The sequence below is a fragment of the Coptis chinensis genome, chromosome 2 (assembly GCF_015680905.1).
Source record: "Coptis chinensis isolate HL-2020 chromosome 2, ASM1568090v1, whole genome shotgun sequence".
NCBI lineage: Eukaryota > Viridiplantae > Streptophyta > Magnoliopsida > Ranunculales > Ranunculaceae > Coptis > Coptis chinensis.
In genome coordinates this window covers 74087990-74109623 of record NC_141457.1, presented here as the reverse complement: position 1 = coordinate 74109623, position 21634 = coordinate 74087990, and the positions used below count along the sequence as shown (strand labels likewise).

Genomic DNA, 21634 nt, shown 5'->3' with positions numbered 1-21634 from the left:
AATGCCTCTATCCGAGTAAGAGGGAGAAACGCACTAGTGTTTGTTCAGACACAGCGCATGATGCAAATGCGTTGCACAACTGCACAAGGTACCTGTTAACATAGCTGTTATAGTGTTATAGATCAAGACGCCAACCATATTTGTATTACTCTACCTCTCTCCCAATGCCCATGAAGTTGGTAGCTAGCACGACATTGCAGATTCAGAGAGTGCACAAATACAGACGTAAAAGCGTGAAGCAAATTTATCATCATTATCATTCAACTTTCTATGAAAGCTGACAAAGCTCACAACATGTGCAATGTAGCACTTCCTTTTGAGTCATAACTAGAGCCTCTGTTAATGACACATCAGCAAGTAAATCAAAATCATGCCTAACACGTACAGTTCCACTAACGGCAGGCCACGTTACGGTCTCCTGTAACAAAATCTTTTGCACTGGAGGAGGGTTATCACCAATCCATGTGTGTACCTAACTATCGTCCAAAACTCAAGTAGCAGTCTCGAAGCTGGAATTTGATCTTGCAGTATACTCGGCCACAAGCTTTGAAAACAAAGACGACTTGTCCTCTAACAATTTGGAGGGAGAGTCATATTCCCTAATAAGGCCTGTGGAAAAACAAAACCAACTTGAAAACCAAATAATACCTCTAAAAGCAGAGGTCCTTTACCTACTTGCATGTACTAACCATTATCAAGAAGAAGGACCATATCGCTATCGATAACTGAAGCTATCCGATGTGCAATTGTGATAACTGTGGAGTCCGAAAAGTGCTGCCTGAGTGTTCGCTGAATCAAGTTGTCGGTTGCAGTATCAACTGATGCAGTAGCTTCATCCAACACCAAAACTTTGCTTCTCTTTAGCAGTACTCTTCCAAGACAGACCAATTGTCTTTGACCCATACTCCAATTCTCTCCATTTTCAGTAACTGCAACATTCAAACAGCCATCATGTGGTTCACACACTGTAAATACTGGATATTATGAAGTAACTTGGTACACTAAACTGTTCCCACAGGTTTCACACAGATTTATGAATTAAAAAGATGTTAGTTGCTCGCTCAAGTGTTCACAGTAATAGAATGATTACATGAATGCATATAAGGAGAGTAAATAGCAAACCTGTGGAATCAAGTTTTCCTTCTTTTTTTCTTACTTCATTCCCAAGTTGGCACTTATCCAGAGCCTAAAAGATTCATACAAAAATGTATTAATTATGTCGTCATTCATGATGAGAGCAACGTCTAGAGACTTGACAGAGTGGTAAAGTACAAGAAAAAATGGTTGAACAGGCCAGGCATCACCCATGACCCATGCCTTCAGGATCTTCACCCACATAAAATACTTAAGTACCCCATGAAACTAAAGTTTGTGGAAAACCTACTCGACTATTTCTTAACATTTAGACAGGCTACCACAGAATCGTTTGGTTAACTTCATTTGGTAACTATAATCTGGTCAAGGAGACAATTAGAGAATAATACACAAAAACAGGAAAACTTCCCATCGTCTTCCCAAGAGTCGTATTAAATTAAAAGAAAGGGGAAACACACCTCCCAAATTTGTTCATCTGTGTGCTCTTCAAGCGGATCAAGGTTACTACGAACAGTCCCCTCGAACATAGTTGGATCTTGAGGTATTATGCTTAATCTAGACCGCAAATCATGCAGTCCAATTGTGGAGATATTAAGAGCATCTATCAGTATCTGTCCGGTAGCAGGTTCAACTATGCGGAATAGTGTCTGAATCAGAGTTGATTTACCACTACCTGTTCTCCCAACAACACCCGTCTTCTTGTTTTGTCTTTTTGTGAGCACGCCCACCATGCATCGTTGAACTCACTGTAATCGTCAGATCACATTATCACAACCCATACAAAAAAAAATAACCGTTTCTTTATTCTTTCATTCTTTCTCACAAAAATAGGCCTCCACTCTCTCTCTCTCTGGCGATTCCACTCAAATTCGACAATGGATATTTACTGATCCTTTCGCAAAGCGTGATTATTCAACAGTGAATCAACAATGGAGAAGAAAGGTAATTTTTCTTCTCAAAATCTAGTTCACTCATTGTTTATGATTGTTGCGGTTGTTAAATCGAATTAAAAACCCTAGATTGTTGATTTTGATTTGAGTTATTTGGCTGTTGATGCTTTACTTCTGTTTAATGTATTATGTAACTATGTAGTAACTTGTTGCTATTTGGGCTTTGATCTGACACTACTCGACGAAGTAGGCTCACTTGGCCAAATTTGCTTGACCTGATTCACATGATAATTTTGATTCTTTATAAAACATAGAAGCTATGGCTTATTTTCACATTATACAAGTTATAGTTTACTTTCACCCTCATTCTTTATGAAACATAGAAGTTATAGAAGGTATAGTTTATTTTGATTTTATATCTTATTGCTTGCTCTGAGAGAATTGTAACTACTTTGGAACTCACATTTACCAAAATTGTAACGTCTGCTAAATTCAAATTCAAATTCTTTTCTAAATTTGGCGCTTAACCCACTCACCAAACAATTCTCTCGCTCTCACTCTGTAACTCTCTTCAACAACCAAGTGACTAACTCCAGCAGCAACACTCCATTCTCAGAGAGAGCTATTTATGCAAAGGGTACATTTTCGTTGTTGTTTTGTTGTTTAAAACTTCAATCTTTTCTTTGTCGATTTGTACTTCATATGGTTTTTAGGCTTTGATTTGAAATTTTGAGTTACTGGTTTTCTGACAAGGTTTTAAAGTTAAGTGAAGAAAATGGAGAAAGCTAAGAAAACATCATATGAAGATATACGTAAGCAAAGAATAGAGGAAAACAAGAAAAGAATGCAGGAAATTAACCTTGTTAAACTTGCTCAAGATGTTCGCGACGCCTCTAAAAAGCCGGTAATTCTTCCTTTTCACACTGCTCTATTACCTGTTATTTTGTTTTTCAATCTTCTAATTGGATAACAGAGGAAGCAGGTGAGACCTCGACCTTCTCGCAAAGAAATGATTGTTACTGAACCAAGAAGATCATCTCATATTGCTGAATTTCCAACTCCAGTATACGAAGGAAAGACTAGGGCTAAATTGCCAACTGGTGTATACGAAGAAACGCCAGCTCCAGTAGCAATTATCGGAGAAAGAAGATCATCCCGTATTTCTAAATTGCTAACTCCAGTATACAAAGAAGTGAGTCATTTTCTCTTCGACCCAAGTTACTCCCTTTATATCCACATTGCATTTTGAAGTTCACTTACCCCCAAATGTTCATTTTTCAGGATCCCACTGTTATCGAAGAAAGTCCTATGAGGTTTGTGGTTACGTATATGTATTTAGAAGATTGTCTGATGGAATATAATGTGTAATGTACTTAATTTATCAAATTGGATTGTCAACAGAGAGTATTCAGAGGAATCTAGGGTCAACCATGTGATAGAAACAGCTGAGGATTCTAGGGTCAACCCTGTGATGGAAAGAGCTGAAGACTTGAAGTCGAAACTTGAAAATGGTTTTCCTAGTTTCGTTAAACCAATGACCCAGTCATACTTGAAAGGCGGAACCTGGCTGGTAAGCACAATTACTTGTCTGATTTCTGAAGTTGAATGACAGTAAGTTGTAAGTGAAATGATGATATGGTTTAGCAATTAGCACCTCAGCTCTCATTTGATTAACCTGCGCATGTTTAGCTTACTAACTTGATGCTTCCATTCTTGTTATCATTTTTTCTTTATAAACCTATAAAACTAGGGAAGTGTGGAGGATCTTGCTGATGATAAGTTATCCTATAGTATATATTATTATAAATTTTTCCTGGTAAAATAGAATTTCATTAATAAATGAAGCAAAGTAGGTTGAGAAAGCCTATGAGCACAGGAACACGAAAATGCACAAAACAGCCCTACATGTGCCACACAAGTAGCCTATTACCCCAAGTCCTAGTATAACATTGGATCCACCCTAGGCACAAAGGACTAAAAAAACGCCATCAAACATTTTGAGTTGGGGACTGTAGTTTTGATTGCCACTAAATAGAGTATGCTATTTTAGTTCTTGATTTGAGATATCGGTTTGAAGCCCTTTGGTGAATGCATTTGTCACAATTAAAAGATATATATAGAAAAAGCGTACCACAACATGATGTCATCAGACTGAGCTATGTTCTTTTCAGAAGTGGATAGATGCTATTAACTTTTCACAATAGATAGATGCATTGCTATGTTGTCAAACTGTCCTAAAATTATTAGTTCTTTAGGAAGATTATATAGAACCTAAAAAGATATATCCACCTGCATTCCAAACAAACCATACCAAAGCAAGGTACCGTGTGGCTTCGCAAAAGATGCGTTTGGCGGTAGTTGGAGCTACCTTGCAGTTGACATTGTGTTTATAATCCATTCATCCAGCATTCTTTTTACAGCCCTCCGGATAGAAAATTTGTAGGTTATCTTTGGTTTGAAAAATTGGGAGATTTTTGAGTGAGCCGACATCTAAGATGCCAACCAGAAGTAGCCTACCTGTCACTACATAAAAATAGTTTTAGCGGGCTGATCAATTTTGGAGAGAAGGCGGGTTGGGTGTTCTAAGTTGATTTTTCTCTTACCATTGTAGGTTTACATAGTAAGGGTGAATGATTGATTGAAGTATATGGAGCTGCTCATTTGTTGGTGCACAGTTTACTATTGTAAGTTGCATCTCCTTAACTGGAATACTTAATAGAGCTATGATTCCATGAACTTTAAAATTTCACATGCTTATCAACATACTAGGCCATTGTTCTATAAAATATGTATCTGTCCAATCCTGAAATTTTCTTACTAGTCTGCTGTATTTAGAAAACATACTATTTATTATCCTCCATATTACCACATTAATTAGTAACTCTTTGTCAAAAGATGTTAAAAGCCACACACTTCTATGTGATTGTAATATTTATATGACATAGTCCATTTTTAACTAGTGTCTTTTGCCAAATTTTCTTTGTGAAAGTACTTTGTGGATACAACAAAAGTATCCCGAGAAAATGTTCCAATTTTCTCAGGCATTTCCAAACGTGGTGATCTCTTCATAGTTATAGTTATGAAGTTGATAGTTTTTCTTTTATGTGTGTGTTTGCTTGTAAGCATGTTCTGAAATATCCAGAAGATTCTCAATTTATTTGTTTCTTTGTCCACCTGGGAGTCTGTGACGAAACAACCAGAAAACAGAAATGCAACGATGTTTCATGAAGATTGCAGTATCTACCAGTTAACAGTTACCAAAATCTGGCTTCCTACCTTGGCTAGGAATCCTTCCATGTGGAAACTTTGTTACACATACTGTATGTACATTTTTTATTTTTCTCTTTTGTTTTGTAGTTTGTGATCTGCTATGGAACGAAAATTACAGATACACTAATGTTGAATGACGTGTGTACTAATTGTTTGATAAGGTAGGGCCTAAAACCTTATACACATTACATATAGAATGTTTTTGTATGTGTTTGACACATGTGCAACACACTGTCATGGACTCTGACACAACAAATACTTTGAGAATGAGTGTCTTTGTTAACTATTGAAAGACATTGAATAACAAACAATTAAACTGTAACCTTTAAAAAAAAACTGTCTTGCATTTGTTTTGACGCAAGTTTGTGTTTATGTACATTCTCCTTTTCCCATGCAATATAAGGACTAATTACACATTGGTTATACAAGTTAAAATTCTATTTGAATGATCTACAAATATGTTATCTACATGACTTTTGCATCTAGCAATATGAAAAGGATTCATGTGGACAACATTGTTATCTAACACAAGTTTTTACATCCAGGAAACATGGAAGGAAACCTTCAGATTTCATCCAAGCTCAAGCTTGGAGCAGTTGGAGAAGAGTCTGCAACAAAAGTGATTTCTCACCATCATCAACAATCTTCTAGTGAGACAGATTTTTTTGGACCAGGCCGAACAGGTTCTTTACTCTCCCCCAAGGAGTGAACATCACGTGTTAGCATAATTTATGGCATGCTTTGACATACATTTGCAGTGTTGTTTTGCCATATTTTTCACTTGTATGGTCTTTGCTTATAGCTGATTGCTTCTTTTATCAATACACCTATATATGGAGGTCATATAAACGTTGGTAATGAAAAAATTGATATATTTTATCTATGAAGATATCGTAGTTTTTTTAATTGTTACTTGAAGTAGATAAAGGAAACATGATCTTGAAAATAACAAAAGTTTATTAGTTTCTAAGTTACCATAATCATAACGCTCTTACTTTCCTTTGAAACTCTGTTACATATATGCTTTCAAGTGCATTGTATACAGGTTTCACTATCTGTTCATTTTAAGTTACATTTTTTGTGATGCTTCTCTAACTTGATTTCATACTTTAGCTGCAACATGTGTCATCCCCAAAGCGTATGATAGTAGTTCTGTAGTCATTGTGGCACTTGAACAATTCTATACCATCGAACTTCGATAATTTGTGGCTACTATATAGTTATATTTTATCACTGCTGAGATAATAGGGCCATTTGTTATTGTTCATTCTTCTTTTTTTCATTTAGAATTCCACAGTAATTTGTTGCTTTCAATTTTTTGAGCTGCTTAGTCCCCTCTTTTCCTTGAAAACCTCTACAAAGTTTCACGTGGCAACATTTTCAAAAATATTAGGGATAATATTGTTGTTTCAACTCCATATCGGTAATAATATGTAATTGGTTGTCAGCTTTCTGTTTCTTAAAAGCTGGTCTGTTTGTTGAGCTTCCTGACCTTTCCGTTTCAACAGTGAGACACCACGTTATGGTATGGGAAGTGAGACTCCTATGCATCTATCACGAATCCACTACATCTGTATATGACTCCAATGCAAGATCCTAGAAGTTTGTCTCTTGATTGCCTTCCGAAAATGAATTAATTCTTTTTTATGTTCTACTTTACTAAGCTATACCATCAGGATCAGGACTGCATCCCTCTGGAGCTTGAGATGGTGGCTTTGGTACTACATACTTCTCTTTTCGAATATTTACTCGTCAGAAGTTAAATTGAAAGTTCTCTGCATAAGATTTTTGGAGTATTTAGATTTTTGTACAATTTAGATCATTGTAATAGTGTATGAATTGAAATTTTAAGTTTAGAATTTTGTTGAGTGGTATGACTGTATTATTGAGTAGGTGTGGAAATGGAAAAGAATTTGAATTTACTAATATTTGGCTTATGTTGTTATTGTTGTATGAAGATGGGTCTGTTTAGGAAGAAATGTCCATTTTGTTTGATTTCCTCTCGGTAGACTGGGCTTCTTTTAGCTCATTCAACGCTTAAAAAAAAATGAAAATTTGATAAACGACGCACCTTTAGTGTGAAATAAAAAAAACGACTGCTAAAAAATGGGTCACCATCCGACACTTTAAAGTGTCGTTTTTTTAAAAAAAGGACGGCTCTTTGATGTCTTTTTTCAACTGTTCTGGTGTAGTGTAGCATAATGATAATCTATCTTTGCAAGAATTTACGAATAAAAAGTATTATTTTTGCAAGAATTAACTATTAAAAAGTAGATATGGGGAAAACTATGTTCGCCCTAAGCACATCATATTTTATAAATTCAACTATGACACTCTTCTTATAGGAGTTACATAGAGAGATTTCATTTTAGATTTACTATCATGTATCCCACATCAATGCATCATTGAAGAAAACCAAGTGTACTGGGCATTGAAACTTAGAAGGTTGCAGAATACCTGTAGATCATTAATATCAATTTCACCTTGTGAAGGCCAATCATCATCTGGCTTATGTGCTTCTATCACAAGAGGAGGCTCACTGGGGATGCTTGTGTACTGAAACATTCTCTCAACAGAGATAATTCTATTCTCAAGATTGCAAAGATCCCATATCACCCATGCTTGTAACATATTAAGATTAAGCCCATAAGTGACTGCTAATCCCGCAATTCCTATAAAACAACAGAGAAGACAAAAATGATATCCAAGCTCTTCCTGTTGGCAGTCATCCTCGGAATGACAATTATTGTTATAGGTTCCAACTGTATCGGCTTACCAGGATCAATTGTTCCCTCTGGCACAGAAATCAAAAAAATCAGAGAGAAGGCAAATGTCAAGGACGATAGCCTATCCAGCCGAATGCATAACCACTCCGTAGAACCAGCAGTATAGAACTTGGGACGTGAATAGTTATCCATCAGCTTCAGGTTTGTCTCCATGAATCGTGATTCCTGGTCAAAGCTCCTAATAGTTGTCGATTCCGAGATAGACTCTGCAAAATGCTGAATTAGTGGAGCTTTGCATACTCCAACAAGACGTGCTAATTCCCGTGCCGTCGATATGTAGTATTGCTGGAAACAAGACAGTAATCAACAACTACTTTAGAGGTCAAGCAAAGGACTTCATAAAAGCTGTATACCGTAATGACTTAAGCTCTCCATCCATTCAGCATGTGTTCATGACATGTTCAGAACTATAAGATCATGAAAACCTATGTTACATGGACATACCATATTTCAAAACTAATCCCTGTCGGATACGTATCCACATGTCCTTGTCAGACACAAACTGCCATATATTGTATGTGATATACCTCATTTTCTTATATTTCGCCGTGTCAAGACACTTCGTATCCGTGTCAAATACGGACACACGTATCTGTGTCAATGTAACTTAGATGTAAACATTTTTTGATGGCCTAATACTTTAAGTATTACCTTTGAAAAATTGTAAATTGAGATGTCAATACTTAAGGACTTGTAGTCAGAGCCTGAAAGACATTATGATTACAAATGTAATAGGAAAACAAAAAAGGATTACTAAGCGAAGTTCTCAGTTTATCCACTCATACTACTAAGTTAGGCAAACAAAAAAAAAAATAAAAAAATAAGAACAGTACATGAATGTAATAATCGAAAGCGAGAGCAAACATAAGAACTATGTGTCAACAAAATAACATAACAATTAGGATTTAGGACTATATATCACAAAAAAAATGTACCATAAGAATCTCAAGTGATTTCTCATGAACTTAACAGGTTAAAAGTTTTTACTATGTTATAGATCCAATGCTTCATGAAAGAACTCAGAGAGGATAGAAAAAGCAAAAGAAATTTCCAAGAGAAACACATGCACCTCCTTTCACGAGTATTAAGATATATTTGAATACTGAACCGAAAATAATAACAAAAAAAAGAAAAAAACATGAGTTGAACATTGTATGTTTTTTTTTTCTTTTTGATAGCTAGAACTTAAATCCCCTTTCTCCGGTGAATCCAAAACCTTGGGCCCAACCTTCCAAGTCTTGACCAGTAACCCACTGGACACCTTCAGTTCATGTAATAGTATAATGAGATCATAAGTTTAAATCAAGTAGAAGATGGGAAGAACTGAAAGAGAGGACTAAGATAGTGTCAGATAGATTGAATTAAAGAGTAACAAATGGCACTCCAAATTTCAAAGTACCATGTGGCACTGTAAATGCTTTCATAAAAAAATTTGTGTGATTTGGATTCTTGGTATGGCACTATCATTTTGAAATTCATTCAACTGATATGGTTCCAGTTGCTTCACATGACAGTGTTCTTCAAATATTGGCACGGGAAATGTTCAACATACCATCACGCAAAGTGGCCATTCTTGTATATGAAAAAATTAGAAACTACAGATCTCTGACAGGATTTACTTGAAAGTTTGAATCTCAGATAAAACGTAAAAGATTTAAGCATTACCTGATACCAAATACAGGTTCCAATTACAGGTACAAAAATCGCGAAAACCTGCCATGCAACCTGCGACATTACTGCAATGATTCCCACGACTTGTATAATCGAGAAAGCAACGACAGCTATTTGGCTGGGAATGTTCAAATCCACTGCACTTTGATCTGTGGAAGCCTGAAGGAGGGATAGTATATTAGCTCTTGAAAAACTCGAACATGAATCAATAAGACCTGTAACAAGGAAACCATTTAAGAGAACTAAGTTTGGTACACATACTCTATTCAGTATCCGTCCACTTGGGGTAGAATCAAAAAAAGACATAGGGGCACGGAAAATACACATGCATTTTGTTGAAAAGTGTTGTAGCTGTTTTATATCCTGCTGTTACGAGAAGCACAGATCTCACAAGTATACAAAAAGAGCTTCCAATGGCTAAGACAACATAGACAATTATCATAGTAGAGCCTTTAACCGGCGCTTTGACATCCTCTGATACAGGAGTGGCCCAAGCCATCCAGTAATTGCTCCCAATCTGAAGCATCTGAAAAAGAACCTGGGAAAGCAATATAAACGGCACCAAAGCTCCCCCATACACCGTGGTAATAAATTTCCAGTATACCCGAAGGCCAACTCTACCTTTCTCTCTCTCTTCTTCTTCAACAAGCTGTGCTTTTGGCCCAACTATATCATCTGTGCTGTCCCCTTCAGTCTTTTTGTCATCTTTGAGCTCAACTTTCATCCCATTCTCCATATTGTCGTTAAGCATTTTGTTTCTTACATTTTCAGAAGTTTGTGCTGTCTCTGTGGAACCAAGGGTCGACAAGGCCTTCTCATGTGCACCCACTAGTTCCATAAAGTCCGTTCCTGAATTTAGAATCTCTTCATACACTACACCAGAACTGTTAAAATACGACAACATCTTTTTAACTCAAACGACACTTGTCGTCTATCGAGCGCTTCCAACACAAATAAGCGTCGTCGTGTCCTGTCTAAAACCGTCGATACGTACATCTAGAAGATATGTTTGAAATTTACTCAAATACGGCTTCTTTCTCATTTTCATTTTTCAAGTTTCTCTGAGATTTAAATGGCGAAAACCCTAGGGTTTTGATTCGCTTATTTTCTCTCTACTCAATTCTTCATCTTCTCTCCCAAACTCCCAAACTCTTTCTCTTTGAACTGCAGGGCTTCGATTGCTACCTTCTGGTAAGTGTTCTTCTTTCCATGGTTGTTTTCTTTCAATCAATTTCGTCAATTCACCTATTTGTTCAAGTAATGTTAGTTAAAATATTATTTAGAACGAAGAATTGCATTATATATCCTAATTATAACCTTTAGTTTGGATTGAATTTATTTGTCTCATTTTCAGAATTGAAAAATAAATTTTGTGATTGAATGGAACTCAATGAAATCAAATTTTCAAGTTTTTATATAAGACCTAGAAGAATTAATACACATACTGAGTTGAAACTCATAGTAGAATATTGATTATTGAATATTCACGAGAGAAAGCTTGTAGCCTGGTAAAACAGGTTTAATATCTTGTTATTCTATGTAATTTGAGTTTAATGCTGTTGAAAATTTGAATGTATGATTTGATATGTTGTTAGATAGTGATGGCATCAGGGTATGATGAAACACGCGTTGGATTGGACAATTATAGCATTGAATACTCATTTTGCTGGAGCTGTTGTTTTTGGTGTTCATATTGGCGGCACATTTTTTTTTTCACCTTCGTTTGCTTTTTGTATCACTAACTGCGTTTTTCGGTTTGGAAATTGACATTGTTTTTGTGTTTGTGTATGAAGGGTATTATGTCGCGGAAGGTCTTCTAGTGGTTGTAATTATTTTTCTACTTTTACGGAAAAGTTATAAGCCACCTAAGAAGCCATTAACACAGAAGGTTGGTAATTATGGATTCTTTTTTATTGGAGTTACACAATATTTTATTGCCCAACTGGTTAATTATACCATCTTTGTGGTAGTTAAATCCTGATATAATTACTTTAAGAGAATAATTGAATTTAACCAGTCTCTATTGTCTTTTTTCTCCCTCTTTTCTATAATATATATTTTTTTTTATAGAAAGTATAGTGATAAAGATGGTATGGTGCTGGTCTCAGTGTTAGTGGTCTATGTGAATAATACAGAACTCAAGACAAATAGTAAGAATTGTAGGGAGGATAAGCCACCAAGAACTTGACCAAGATTAACAACCTTTGTGCAAGACTAAATGACCTTGTTTTTATATTATTATTAGGTTCCATTTAATTCTTCTTCCTGTTTGAGGTCTCTTTGTACATCTCATGATAATATTATTTTATGTTAGACATTGTTTGTCCATTGTCTGGTTCACCATCTAGAGGAGGCACTCATGCAGTGTATACTGTCTGATGTAGTACATTCGTTGCTGACATAACCAAACATATTTGAAATGTTGATCCAGTGGTTGAATATTTGTATTGGGATTTATCTGTTAGTTTTGAAACTTATGAAATAATGGTGGGTGATTCCAGGATGGGATGCTGAATTTGCTACTAAGGCATATAAGGATGAAGTTGAGGCGTTGGCACAGCGTCAGGTTCGTGATATGATGTTATTTATGGGTTTTACTGATATTTATGACTACTTTATATGTTTATTGTATATGACGTTTCACAGTTATTAGAGGATCTAGAATATGAAGTGAGAGAGGCTGAAGAGGCAGCAGAAGGAAACTTTGAGTCTGCAAGGTAAGAAAATAAAGTCCCTAATACGAAATTTCATTGTTATGAAGTTTTGGTTGGAAATCGAAAGGATTTTCGCATTTGTTTGGTATATTTGGAGACCTTGATACATAATAAAAAAAATTTAAGAGGTTTTGTATTTATATTATCTGATGATTCATGATTTAGCTCAGATTCCTTATTTTCTTACTCAATCAAATAAAGAAGTTACCATTTCTTCGAGAAAATAAAGATCCTCATTGAGAAAGAGCCTACTGTTTCCTTTAAGATCTTGAATGACTTATTTCAAGTCTCAATGCTTCTACCAGTCCTTATTTTAGTCATTTGGTTGTTCGGGTGAAGTTTATAAGTTCAGTAATGTAAGTGGTGCCTGATTCAAAATAGCACATCAGGTTATGTTATGCTTTTATAGTGGTAGTTGAAATTAACGCTTCGAAACTAATTAGAGGGACTAATTGAAATCTTCAGCTTTCCAATCTACAGGCAATGATCCTGTTATGAAGGAAGAAGAATTCTAGATAAGTAGTTTTTGCCTCTTTAAAATTCAAACAAAAATTAACTAGTCTGTTCTTTTAAAGCAAGAAGGAGATACTAACAGAGCATAAACCAAAATCAAAAAAGAAAGCCAAGAAAACAAAGTTCAAGTCTCTGAAGAAAGGAGTTTAGTGAGTGACAAACCTTGAACATTGTTTTGTGGAGGTTCATTGCTTTATCAAATGCTATAGAACTGTTCATGTATAGTCATGGCTGTTGCAAGAAGTTCAATTTTTTATTTTTTATTTTCACTGATCGTTACCTTTTTGAGAATTTGGGTTTAAGTATCTTCTGATGTTTATTTGAAGTTTTCCTTTTTTACAAAATGGTTAAATTTCAAAATCCTGTCCACGTGCTTCTCTTTCTCTCACACGAATATAAAAATGTCTTACCACAGCTACCTATGTTTGTCCATGAAGTTAAATCAGTTGTTTATACAATTAGGAAAATAGGGGAAGTTAATGCACTGTGTTGAATCTTCTTGACATCTATACATGTTTGATAGATGTAGTTTTAATGCAGGAAGGTGTTATGCAAACTCACGATGAAGAGACTCATAAGTTCTTCTGACACTCAAGTGTCCATTGCGTACTCTCTCCGCGTTATGCCAGCAATAAGCTTAGTATTTTTAAGCAATAGGTAGAGATATTATTTGAGGAGCAAAATGTTATTAATAGCTACAAAGACAATAACTTTATTATGCATTTTGATTATCTTAGATTACTAGCATTACTAATTAGTCTTGGAGTGAACCTTCCAATCCAGGTTGTTGGGACACTTTTTAAACACCATCAGAAGTGTATTGTTGTTGATACCCAGGCATCTGGAAATAACCGAAAAATAACTGCTTTCATTGGTGGCCTTGATCTCTGTGATGGTCACTATGACACCCCTGAACATCGGCTCTTTCGCGATCTTGACAGTGTCTTTGCGAATGATTTTCACAATCCAACATTTCCTGTAAGTGCTGATAATCTTACAAAATAAGTGATTTTGCACCATCGCTTCTTGTTTTAAAGAAATTTCTTCATATCACTTTACTTTAGTAAATGACGCTACTCTGATAGTTTAAATAGGAGTTTATTCGCACCTTTTGTGTTTTACTCTCTCACTGTGTATCTACTTTCTTGTGTTTGTGTTTTGTTCATGAACAGAAAGAATAGTTTTATAGATCATTTCTCAAAAAGAAAATATTTCTGTTTTAGTATGTATTTAGCCTTTAAGTTTCCTGATAACGTTTTTAGTCTCAGGTTAGAGGTCCAAGACAACCCTGGCATGATTTACACTGCAGAATCGATGGGCCTGTTGCACATGACATACTAACCAACTTTGAACAAAGATGGAGAAAAGCTACAAAATGGAAAGATATCGGGATCAAGAAAGTCACACGCTGGTACGATGATGCGTTGATAAACTTATATCGGATGTCATGGATACTTACTCCTGCTGCTTCTAATGATGAGAATGTGCGTGTTTCCAAAGAAGGAGATCCTGAAAACTGGCATGTGCAGGTAAGAATGAAGATGTATGTAGTTCTTGATTTTTTTTTTAAAAAAAGGAATGTCATTGTGCTTCTGTTCCATATGAAAAAATAATCGGTACCTTCTTCTAGGTGTTTCGCTCAATTGATTCCGGATCTGTTAAGGAATTCCCAAAAGTAGTGAAGGAAGCTGAAAAACAGGTGAGTTACTGTTGGACATTATATTGCATCTCTGTTATTTGAATTCAGTATCCATACTCAATTATACTTGTCTCGACTTGTGCATCAACAATATCTCCCATTTTGCGTCAGCCAATGTGAAACGTTATTATTATGGCAGTTATTCCAAAAATATTTTTAGTTGCGTGTTTGCATTTTTGGCAGTTGTTTATGATTATGGCTGTTGTTCATTTCTTTATAAATATTTTTAGTTAGTTTGTATTTTTGTTTGCAGAATCTCATGTGTGGAAAGAACTTGAAAATTGACAGGAGCATACATGCTGCATATGTGAAAGCAATAAGATCCCTACAGGGTGGCTTCTAATGCTTGTTTTGACGGCCAAAGTCTGGATTGGGCTTCATCAGCTGGGTAGGACTTTGGTTAAATAGTGTAGTGGTTTATGGACACACTAACATTAGTACATCGCGGTCACTGCTATCAGTTTTGGGCTTGTTAAGTGCTGTGAGAGCATGGACCCATTATTCACTTTGTGAAGTTTCATTATTTTTTTTATGGAAGGTATATTTGGATATGGGTTGTGCTTCTAAAGAGAATTTTGGGTCAGGAAAAAATGGATCCAATGACCCTGTACTGGGTGGGTTTCTTTTGGCCATGATTTAGTAGATTTTGGGCTCGGGGCTCTTTTTGGCCCTGATTTGGCCTTTTTTTAAAAAAAATGAAAAACGACACTTGTCAAGTGTTGTAGAAAAAAAAAAGACTGTAAAAAAAACGGGTCACCATACGACACCCAAAAGTGTCTTTTTTTTAGAAAAACGATACATCTGTCACGTCTTTTTTCAATAGATATGGTGTAGTGATACTTTCCCAATTGCGTGATCCTTCCATCTTTCATTACCTGTCAAAAAAGAGAAGGTTGAGGATTAACACCAAATCAGGTCACTGAAATAGAGAGTGGGAAGGAACAAGTGTAGACACTCATCAGGATAAGGTCCGCAGAAGGTAAGAATTCCACTTGATGAGTAACGTAAATCACCGTCTTTGAAGCCAAAAGTCCTAGAAGACACTCCTGTAACGCAAAGGACGTCCAGTGTCAATCTTATTGATGAGTGACAAGGATAACGACAGTCAGATTCAGGAATACAGAACGACTCAGCCATATATGTGTTTTTATAAAAATATAAAAAGCAGAATTTAATAAAGTATGAGTCTGTCTCCGTGTTTTCAAAAAACATTATACTTCGCAATAGTTCACTGATATTCAGATGCAGTTCCAACTTCATATTCAACACAAGAATTAGGATTAAAACTCAAAAAAAGTGTTTACCTTAAACAGATGACTTCCAGTGTGAGCATCCACTGCACTGAAAGGATCATCAAAGAGATAAATGTCAGCATCCTGATACAAAGCGCGTGCAATCTGTATTCGTTGCTTCTGCCCACCGCTCAAGTTGATTCCTCTCTCCCCTATAACAGTCTGATCCCCAAATGACAGAATTTCTAGGTCCTTCTTCAAAGAGCATGCTTCAAGGACCGTCTCATACTTTTCTCTGTCCATCTCCTTACCAAACAAGATGTTCTCTTCAATCTTCCCACTCTGTATCCACGGAGATTGGGGAATATAGGCCTTTGTCCCACTTAATTTAACAGAGCCAGATACCTTTGGTACTTCCCCCAAGATGCATGAAAGCAAGCTTGACTTTCCAGAGCCAACCGTACCACATACTGCTACCCTCATGCCATGAAAGACTTCGAAATTTATATCTTTCAATGTAGGACTAGAAGAAGAGATATCCCATGTGAAATACCCATCTCTAATCTCAATGGAGACGTCGGAACCCTTAGGAAGCTTCTCTACTACATCAGTTTGCAGGTCATTGAGGCGGAGGAAGGAGGCGATCCTGTCAAGAGAAACCTTAGTTTGAACTGCCATTGAGATTGTATCAGGGAGAGTATAGATGGGCTCTTGCAATATTCGGAATGTTGCAAGTGCAGATAAAATCTTCCCCGACTCTAGTGGGATTCCAAGAAGCATACAGGCCCCGAATGTGATGACAGACACAAATGTAGGGGCGCCCCAGAAAACAAAAGTATTCACGGCTGATGTGTATACATACTTTTTCAGCCATCCCTCCTCATTCTTTCTAAGCTCGATTACCTTAGACAGAAACTTCATCTCCCAACCCTGGAGTTTCAAGATTCTCATGTTCCGCAGAATCTCCGATGTTGTCTTCATTCTTGCATCTTTAGACTCCATCAACTTCCCCTGAAACTTTTCTTGCAACTTGCCCAATGGAAAATTTGCCAACATCACAAGAATGGTGGCAACTAAAGTGGCAATTGAAGCTATACCAAGGTTCTTGTACAAGATCAGTAAGGCCAGAATCACTTGCATAGGGATCATCCACACATCGTGCATGTACCAACTGAAATCACCAATCCTCTCAGCATCAACAGTCATAAAGTTGATGATCTCTCCACTAGTATGACCTTGCTTTGATTGGCATGAAAGAGTCTGCCCTTTCTTGTAGACTGTTGTAATTAGCGCAGCACGTAGTCTAACACCAACCTGTTGCATCCTAAAAAACAATTGCCTTTGCGAGAAGCACTCAACAAGCTTTGCGCCAAAGAATGCAGAAACCAAAACATAGCCGTTGAATTCTCGAACACCGTTGAGGTGCTGAACAAAAGTTTCAATTAGGTATGGACCGACATAATTTGCCAAGGTGTAGAGAAGACAGAAGAAACCCGAGATTACGAATTCTCTCCAGTTTGCGGAAAGCAATGCCTTGACAAGTTTGAGAGTTGATACTTGTTGGTCACCAGTAGAGCTGGAGTAAAGCTTATTTTTAAAAGTAGGGTAGACACCATCAACACTATCGCCGCAATCAAGTTGAGGAACATCCTCAAGGTCTAATGTCTTCTTGTGACCTACAGCTAGCAAAAGGGCTCATCCAAGAGAAAGTAAGGAGACTGAAAAGGTTGGCATCTGTGTATGGATTTTCATCCTCATTTTTTCTATTACTCTTCCCCCTACTGTCCAGAAGAGGTTCTTGAAGAGGGGTTTGTTCCCCTTCCTTGTTTCCAAATATTCCGACGCAAACAAGGAACAAACCAATGACAACAGAAACAGCATCACAAATCCAAATATGTGATGCTACCAAGTGATGAAACTTTGAATACAAAATAACAAGGTCTGCTACTAGACAATAACAGGACAATAAAAAGAAAAACCCCCACCAAATTCTTAGAAACACAGGAAATTTTCGATCACTTGAATAATACAACAAAACAGAAATCCCAACCCAAGTTACTGTTCTAAGTACTAAATCCAACTGGTTCACAATATTCTCATCTGACCGAACATTTGCATACCAATAAAAATAGTTCAAAAAGCATAATACAAGACGAAGCAATGATAAAACCACACAAGAAAAGTATGTTGGCTTGTGATACAGAGGTCTACTCTTCACATTCTCATTGTTGCCTCTCTTGTTGCATGCATAAGAAATAAATAGAACAAGTAACACAACAAAATGAGAAACAGATGAAAACCCATGAATAAATATGGGCTTAAGAAGTATATGATGCATTTCTGTAAGAGTAGAAGAGGAATGTGAGAAGAGAAATATCAACATACCATTACCATCATCCATGAAGATGTGTGATGGCTGGTTATGTTGTTTGTTTTGAAATGAAACAAGTGAACGAGATAATATTGTTTTAGAATATTGAGATACGCCGAGAGAGAGAGAGAGAGAGAGAAAATATATATAGTTTTGTTGGGGAAATGAGGACAGCGCTAAAAATGAGAAGAGTCAAAGGAAGATGGCTTCCTTGGGAAGAAAGTAACGTGGTGAGCAAGCGTATAACCAAGGGTAGAGAAAAGAGGACCAGACAATCACAAAATAAGGTGGCATTTTTTACAAGAGTAGCTCGTGTGGGGAGATAGATGGGGTCGTGTGAAAAACTGTCTTTTTCTATGCTAGTTTGCTAACTGTGGTTTAATGATGGCTAGTTAACAAATATCAAGAATATAAGTCCAAGGTAGTAAACACTGAACTAATCATCAAGATTTTTTTTTAATGTCACTCTTTCAGAAAAAGTGATACTTTGAAGGGAGTTAGTGGAAATGTGGAATCACTATGGCCATAGAACATGATGATGCTTGCGAAACATTGCGACATCTGTCAATATTTCATATTTCCAGCATAGCTTTCCACTGAAATTAACCTTTTTCCATAATTCCATTAACCAAACACGCTCCACACTCCGTACAGTCTATTTAGTCAAAACCTGTGCACGCACAATAATGATTTATAAGAGCAAGTACAATAGGGAGCAGCTATAATGGGATGTTAAAAGGTTACACATATACCTTTTAGTAGCCCTAGCCAAATTTGACAGCCCAAATTCGAAAAACCAATTTAATGGAGACTTTTAGCAATTGTTAAATTTGGAATACTTTTGCCATCTGTACGTTAAATTGCAACGGACGGCATAAACTCTGCCGTCTGTCTAGTCCAAACATTCCAACGGCTAGAAACGGCTAGTTTTTCTGAAATTGCAAATTTATAGCAACTACTTTACACAACTCTCTTACCATTTGCTCCCAATTCTTATACAATTTCTATCTACTCCAACTACAACAATCACTACTCCAAGTACAACAATGGATCCAAATGAACATATAACCACATCAAAAGGAAAGAAATCTACAAGGTCTGCCAATTTTTCAATTCAAAAAGACAAAACTCTTTGCAAAGCGTGGATATATGTTAATGAAGATCCAATTGTTGGTGCGGGGTAACGAGTCACATACTATTGTGAGAGAATGTTAGAGAAATTTTGAGAGAGAGTTGGCGAAAATAACAAGAGAAATAAGGATTCGGTGTCCACTCAATTTGGACACATTCAAAAAGCTTACAACTGGTGGGCGAGAATTATCTCCTCTTCAGAGAGGACCACAAGAAGTTGCACAACGATCCAAGATCGGTTGGCCGAAGCAAAAACAACATATATGTTAGCTCATAACACACACTTTCAATTTGAGCATTGTTGGGCCCTCCTCAAGGATAGTCCAAAATGGAATGAAGCATTAGAAAGCCGGTCCACAACTACATCGAGGAGACGAACCAACGTCATTCTTGATGTAGATGACGAAGTTGTGCCTTTAACACCCACAACGCCGTCGGCAACTCTTGGTGGCATTCCAATTGATCCATTTCCTACACAAGTTGGGGATAGAGGTGGAGGTGGAGGTGGAAGTGGAAATACAAGTAGAAGTGGAACCAAGAAAAAATGACCACCAGGAACAAGGGGTGAAAAAGAAAGGATGAGAGAATTATAAGATGATGGAGAAGTATTTGGCACAAATGACGAATGTCGTCACTGATAGGATGAAGATGATGGAGCTCAAGAAGTGGAAAGAAGACAACAAAATATTAGCACAAGATACTTCTACTCTTGAGTCGGAAGTTGCTGAATACTTCAAGATGATGAAAATAGAAATAATTCACCAAATGAGAGAGAGTGGAACGTTTAAAACTCCAAGTGGTGCTTCTAGTGGTGGTGGCGCTTCTAGTGGGGGTAGTGCTTCTACTACTTAGATTAATTTCAATGTTATTTTAGTTATTTCATTTCCATTATTGTTGTTAGTTCATTTCCAATATTGTAATTTCAAATTTAATTTGAATTGTCTTGAAACAACATAAAATCAAACATAGATAATACTTAAACTATAGAACAAATATAGATAATACTCAAACTACAAATATAGAAATACTCATACTACATTTCTTGATCCCCATGAAATTGCCAAAGGTGATTGATGAGATCAACTCTTAGTTGAACATTAGTTTCTCTACTCTGAATGTGACGAAGTGTGTTGAGTCTTCTTGCAATTTTCTCATTTTGATTCCCGACAACATGCAATGCGACTGGTGGCTCCCAATCCATGTCAATTTGTCAATCTTCGATATCAATCTCTCGTTCATCCTCAACAATCATATTATGTAAAATTATACACATTCATTATCTGATTAATGCCATCCCTACTCCACATTCACGCCGGCCTCTTGATTATCCCCCATCTAGCTTGTAAGACACCAAATGCACGCTCCATATTTTTGCGACACGCTTCTTGCATCTTAGCAAATAATCCCTCTATTTGAGTGGTTGGGTGAAGGATTGCTTATGCAAGTGTAGCCCATTTAGGATAAATCTCATCGTTTAGATAGTAACCCATTTTGTATTGGCGACCATTCACGGTATAATTGCAACGAGGAGCATCACCACGCATAAGATTGTCAAAAAAGTGAGAACGTTAAAGCACGTTGACGTCGTTGTTTGAACCCGTCATACCAAAATAAGCGTGCCAAATCCACAAGTCTTGATCAGCAACGGCTTACAAAATGATTGTAGGTTTCTTCTTATGTCCTACATGTGTACCTTGTCATGCCGTAGGACACATTTCTCATTGTCAATGCATACAATCCAAACTTCCAAGCATACCCGGAAAGTCACGATTTTCATCTTGTGCAAGTAGATGTTGAATGTTTTCTTCATTTGGAACCCTCAAATATTTTTCCTCGAAGACCACCATCATGGCATCACAAAAATGCCTCAAGCTTTCGAAAAGGGTACTTTTTGCGATTTGAACGTATTCATCCCATGCATCCACACTACAACCATATGCAAGCAAACGAATGCAAGCAACCACCTTTTGCATACCCGTCAAACATGGTTTTCCAATGCCATCAACCTTGTATGTGAAGTACTTGTCATGGTCGGAGACGGCTTTCAATATTCGGAGGAAGAGATGGCGGTGCATCTTAAACCTCATACGGAAGATATCAAGGGGATACTTTGGGTATTGCACAAAATAATCTCTCATTTAATAATCCTATTGTGAGCGTCGATTCGATCACGATAAATGTACTTTCTATCGGGGACCGAGCCTCGATGATCACGAGTAGCTTTGTGCATGTCTTGCAACAACGAGAAAATAGGTACAAACA

General features: G+C 36.7%; 3 protein-coding genes and 1 pseudogene across 18 annotated transcripts; 2 read left to right on the top strand and 2 right to left on the bottom strand.

Moving 5' to 3' along the window:
• Positions 1 to 234: 234 nt before the first annotated feature.
• Positions 235 to 18359, bottom strand: LOC147517758 (ABC transporter C family member 3-like; annotated as a pseudogene). The gene is made up of 11 exons (XR_015213089.1): positions 15943 to 18359; positions 15592 to 15684; positions 15479 to 15513; positions 9974 to 10596; positions 9707 to 9871; positions 8032 to 8326; positions 7653 to 7927; positions 1554 to 1838; positions 1123 to 1186; positions 690 to 929; positions 235 to 609 (listed from the first exon to the last, which is right to left on the bottom strand). The product of XR_015213089.1 is annotated as an ABC transporter C family member 3-like (transcript).
• Positions 1822 to 7181, top strand: LOC147517760 (B3 domain-containing protein At3g19184-like). 11 transcript variants are annotated; one of them, XR_015211553.1, is made up of 9 exons: positions 1838 to 2037; positions 2739 to 2889; positions 2959 to 3177; positions 3267 to 3298; positions 3387 to 3555; positions 4597 to 4669; positions 5343 to 5416; positions 5801 to 5938; positions 6764 to 7181. XR_015211553.1 is itself a non-coding variant. In XM_086589871.1 (6 exons), exons 2-6 carry the CDS (start codon positions 2761 to 2763, stop codon positions 5876 to 5878), a joined length of 627 nt encoding a protein of 208 aa, XP_086445997.1. In that variant the 5' UTR covers positions 1838 to 2037; positions 2739 to 2760; the 3' UTR covers positions 5879 to 7181. The 11 variants fall into 11 exon arrangements, 1 of the variants encoding a protein (XP_086445997.1); XR_015211552.1 differs by lacking the exon at positions 5343 to 5416 and adding an exon at positions 5167 to 5305; XR_015211554.1 differs by lacking the exon at positions 5343 to 5416 and having other exon boundaries at positions 1822 to 2037; positions 2968 to 3177.
• Positions 13603 to 15189, top strand: LOC147517759 (phospholipase D delta-like). Of its 5 annotated transcripts, none has more exons than XM_086589867.1 (4): positions 13603 to 13917; positions 14208 to 14468; positions 14570 to 14638; positions 14927 to 15189. In XM_086589867.1, exons 1-4 carry the CDS (start codon positions 13657 to 13659, stop codon positions 15044 to 15046), a joined length of 711 nt encoding a protein of 236 aa, XP_086445993.1. In that variant the 5' UTR covers positions 13603 to 13656; the 3' UTR covers positions 15047 to 15189. The 5 variants fall into 5 exon arrangements, with proteins under 5 accessions (XP_086445993.1, XP_086445996.1, XP_086445995.1 ...); XM_086589870.1 differs by having other exon boundaries at positions 14202 to 14458; XM_086589869.1 differs by having other exon boundaries at positions 14202 to 14458; positions 14892 to 15189.
• Positions 18360 to 21096: 2737 nt separating the features above from the next.
• Positions 21097 to 21510, bottom strand: LOC147517757 (uncharacterized). Its single transcript, XM_086593690.1, has one exon. The coding sequence runs from the start codon at positions 21508 to 21510 to the stop codon at positions 21097 to 21099; it is 414 nt and encodes a 137-aa protein (XP_086449816.1).
• Between the last annotated feature and the right edge of the window lie 124 nt (positions 21511 to 21634).